Source organism: Papilio machaon, chromosome 24 (assembly GCF_912999745.1).
Source record: "Papilio machaon chromosome 24, ilPapMach1.1, whole genome shotgun sequence".
Lineage (NCBI taxonomy): Eukaryota > Metazoa > Arthropoda > Insecta > Lepidoptera > Papilionidae > Papilio > Papilio machaon.
This window is the reverse complement of record NC_060009.1, coordinates 4363776-4368422: the sequence shown is the minus strand read 5'-3', so window position 1 is coordinate 4368422 and position 4647 is coordinate 4363776. Positions and strand designations below refer to the sequence as shown.

At 34.0% G+C, this 4647-nt stretch overlaps 1 protein-coding gene across 1 annotated transcript; it reads left to right on the top strand.

Moving 5' to 3' along the window:
• The first annotated feature begins 1482 nt into the window (after positions 1-1482).
• Positions 1483-2596, top strand: LOC106708307. The gene has a single exon (XM_014499795.2). It carries the CDS (start codon positions 1708-1710, stop codon positions 2470-2472), a length of 765 nt encoding a protein of 254 aa, XP_014355281.2. The 5' UTR covers positions 1483-1707; the 3' UTR covers positions 2473-2596.
• Positions 2597-4647: the final 2051 nt, after the last annotated feature.

The following is a 4647-nucleotide window of genomic DNA, read 5'->3' as shown; positions in this document are numbered from 1 at the left end:
CGCGACTCCGTCGGCGCGGAATAAGAAAATGCGCACAAGATAAAAAAGTTCCTATGTCCGTCTCCTAGTTCTAAGCTACCTCCCCATCAATTTTCAGCTCAATCAGTTCGACCGATCTTGAGTTATAAATATGTAGAACATAATCTGGAAGAACACATAGGTTACTTATAAGTTTTTTTTTTAAAAAGCCGCGCTGACAGAGTCTTGGACATCAGCTGGTATTTAAATAATCCCAAAATAACAATCAGAATTCGAAGCAGAATTCACAAAAAAAACAGTAAACATGATCTTAACCTTAAAGTTACATTGACTTATCACCAGTTGGAGGTGATTAAGGCTTGAACACACTAAGTGGTTCGTTCACTGCCATTGTTTAATGTACATTATGTTTATATTATTGCTCGCTTCGTTGATGTAAATAATGGATGTCAAGTTTACTCGTTGTTTATAAAACAAGATTGTTTGTTTATAATCTTTTTTTAACAAAAAATGTCAGACTTGCATGAAGTAAAAGCCTGTGGACGTCACTAACAGCGCTTACAATAGACCAGGTCTCTTTCTGAACACAATTATACCATTCCTTTTAAAGTTTTCCTTTTAACGCTCGTTTTAACGTTATAACCAGATATTTTTGACTTAATATATTGACGTAAATTTAATCGAAATGAGTAAATCTGTAAATTAAAAAGTATGTTATCACCATGTCATAAAATAAGCTCTCATAGTGGCATTATCTTATAAACGCATTAAAGAACGGATTTAAAATCTAATTTGCCGCTTAACGTAACTGATCACAGATTATGTATTCAATGCGTGTTAAGGTGACTTTATTAAATCTATCAATATTAAAAATACCTAAGTACAAGTAACATATTTAAATAAACTATTAAAATACCAGCTTTTTCCCGCGACAACGAATTCAACAATCTAATCATTCAAATTCTGATCTGATTCTAATCATCAATTCAATCTATAAACTATGTTATGTGTATAAATACGAGTATAAACTATGTTAGGCTCAGATTCAGTGATAATGTAGATTTCTGATGACAAAAGAATTTTCTAGGTCTAGTAGTTTTTGAGTTTTTAGCTACAATCAATATCATATATCTTTCCTTTTTGTTTAAATCAAAAAAATAATTGTCAGAAAACAGGAGGAATAATATTTAATATTTAAGTGACATGATGTGTGTTGTGCTCAGTTGCCAACGGATGTCTGATCCTATATCTACATATCCTTTAAACAAAAGATAGTCTTTCTTGAAAGGTAAAGGTTAAGCGCCTTCTGCCATTTGTCATTTTAAACAAGATATTTGACTGTTAAAAAAATCTATAGCATTAAAAACGTGCCGGAAATTAAAATAGAACAAATTAAAAAAAAATAGAAGTTTTAAGAAAAGCCTTGAATTATAAACGGACCTTGACATACATGCGTACCCGGTGCAAGAGCGACCAACGTTGGTCAGCAGCTGCGACTCACACAGTCATACAACAAGATCACAGACGCAAGCATGCACGCCTCAGTGCACGAACACACGATGCAACGATTGCACGCTCTAAAAGATTTATAGATAAATGCAGTTCCCGGTGAAAATAGATAAATGCCAGTGCTCATGTATTTTCTACACATTTCAATAGACACAACCGCATAGACTGGACATTGGTCCAGTATTCAAATTCCAAGGGGCATTCGATTGATAATTTAAAATGCGGTACCGCGCGACCATCTTCCTTTCCTTATGTATCCTTGTGACTGCTTCGGCGGATACCTTCGGGGTCGGTCTCAAGCTCATTGGAAGGATGTACGAAAACTGTGAACAGTCCCAGGAGATGCTCAAGTGTTTCAAAATCCAAGCAGCAAAGCTAGCAGATAGGGCAGCTCGGATGGATACATTGCCTCTAATCGACGGCGTCGCACTGGTCAGAAGGGTTGACCAGGAGCGCGCTTACCCGTCTTCTCTGCCAGAAGGTGATTTGAATGCGCTGACGTCAAATGAAGTCGATAAATGTCTTCAAGAAGCTACATCAAAGTTGATGCAGACACATCGAGTTATTATATCGCCGGCGAGCATCGGTGATGATATAGGAAGATCATTGAATCAAGCTCGAGGGAAGTTGAAGAAAATGATAGGACCGATATTAGCTGGTGTTGCTATCAAAGGTGGTTTCTTGGCTATGGCTTTCCAAGCGATCGCTCTCATAGCCGGTAAAGCTCTGCTTATAGGTAAGATTGCTCTGTTACTTTCGGCTATAATAGGTTTGAAGAAATTGGTTTCTGGTGGCGATACCCATGAGAAGACTACGTACGAGATCGTGAAGCATCCTCAGGTATCCCAGAGTCATACATATTCGTCCTCTCATTACGGAAGTGATTTCGATACTACCGGTCCAGGAGGTCATTATAGGAGAAGTGTAGAAGATGAAGCAGCCGCCCAGGACAGAGCATATCGAGCTTACGCCAAGACACAATAAACAAGTAATGGCTTACGACTCTTTTGAATTGCAACTTCGCGTCGGATATGAATTGCATTGACAGGTTTTGTTTAGCACAAGAATATGAAAATTATTAATTTATTATTATTTAATAAGTTATAATATTTTATTGTCATACGACATTTATTAAATTGAAATTATTTATTCATTGTTAATTTAATATTGTTAAATTTATATTCACTTTATCGCACCGAATATTTAAGTGTGTATAAAGTTTAAAATAAAGTTAATTTAATAATAATTTAATATTTAAGGTAATATTTGTGTTGTATATTATGTTAGTGAATATAATAATTTTTACAATTTAGGCTAGTCGACGGGTACTGTGCATTTCTGTGTTCTTAATGTTCATTTGTCCAATTTTGTATAGAATTAGTGTAAGGTTATTAATAAGTTGGTGCTGTTAAGTTTAATATTAAGTTTATTTATTTTTGTTAATGCATAAACAATGCTTGTTTATTTTGGTGGTTACGCGTATACCTTTGAAATGGTACATAATTTTATTTATTTATCCAAAGATTTTTAATTTTTATATTGATGATGATAAATATCCTAAAAATAACCAATGACTAAATGATTTATAAACTATTCCACTCTCGTTATTGTTTTATTTTAGATTATTTAAAAGGTCAGTAATATTAAATTTATTTTAAGTTGACTTTAAAAAACTGAATTTTTATTCCCTTTCCTTTTAATTTAGTTTTCTAATATAGTTTTTGTCGGTGGTAATATCTTCTACGTGGGCTAGCAAATACAATATCCTTTCTTTACATAAAGTGGCTGGCAATTTAGGAAATAATACACCAGAAATATTTTAGAATAACGAAAAATTTCTAAAAATCTTCCTCTGTCTCGCCTAGCTATTATCCCACATTGTAGATGGGTCAAATTTACTTACCAGTCACTTCCACTTCGTTCCATCCTCGGCATCTTCGACAGAGACTTGACCCATGTATTGCAGTACTACATCTTTCTACCTTGTTTTGGGTTTGCACTGCGACTGGTCTGTACCTGCGACTGAACTGATTATTAAAGAAGATATTTGAATATTGTTTTTTACAATAAAGAGCTTATGTCGAAAAATCTAATTTTAGTGACATATAAACTTACATGGATGCAGTGAATTACCATAGATGAATGACTCTTGTTTCCGGCTTGCCAACTCAAAGCATCGGGTACTATGCTCAAAATCATCAAGTTGTATCTTGTATCTATCTCAGGGTTATTAATTCATACGGACAGTACTAAGAAGGGTCGGCACATCAAGTACTACTCTTCCATACGTTTCTATCAATCATCATATAAATTCCTGTTTCAGGGTTATAAGTGAAGATTATTTGAAGCTATTTTAAAAATGTTCTTCCGTGATAATAGCTATTTGTAGCGTTCCAATGTTGCGTGTCTTTCAGATACGCGAGTACACGAACAGGGAAGACGATCGATGGATTCACAATATAATTGACTTTAAATTATCGCCACGCTGCATTCTTCAAGTGATCTATTTAGTTTTTTAAACCTTTCGCAGCCTGAACCCACGTAACGCTTCAGGGTAATACAAATGCTCACGCTAAAAAAGCTTCAAAATGATATAACAGGAAGCATCCACTGCCGTAACACTTGTACAAAACATACAGTAATGCGTTATTCGCTTTTTAAAAAAAATGAGATAATAGAAAGAAAATATTTTAACACAAGTTTCAACAGTAGAAACTCGTGTTATATTTCAAAGAAATCTGTTGTCGTGATACATTGTAATTTATATCTAACATGTAATAATTAATCAACACTGTCAATTATTTCAAATTTCATATGACATCTAATTTATGATTTTCTTCGTTTCCAGCTTTAAATTTTTTCAAGTTGAAGTTTTAGTACATCCTAGAACATTTTTCTTTTAGTATATGACCTTCACTTATCACATTACTCTTTAAATCTAAGGTTCACTGTTTTTTTTAAGAGAACTAGACGAATGTTATGTCTTTATTCAAGTACTAGATTCTGTTCGCGCGGCATTAAAAAAAACCTTGTAAGTAGCCTATGTGTTCTTCCAGACTATGTTCTACAACCGTGCCAAATTTAATCAAGATCCGTTGAGCCATTCTGGAGATACCTACAAACCAATATCTATCCATCTAAACTTTCGCATTTATAATA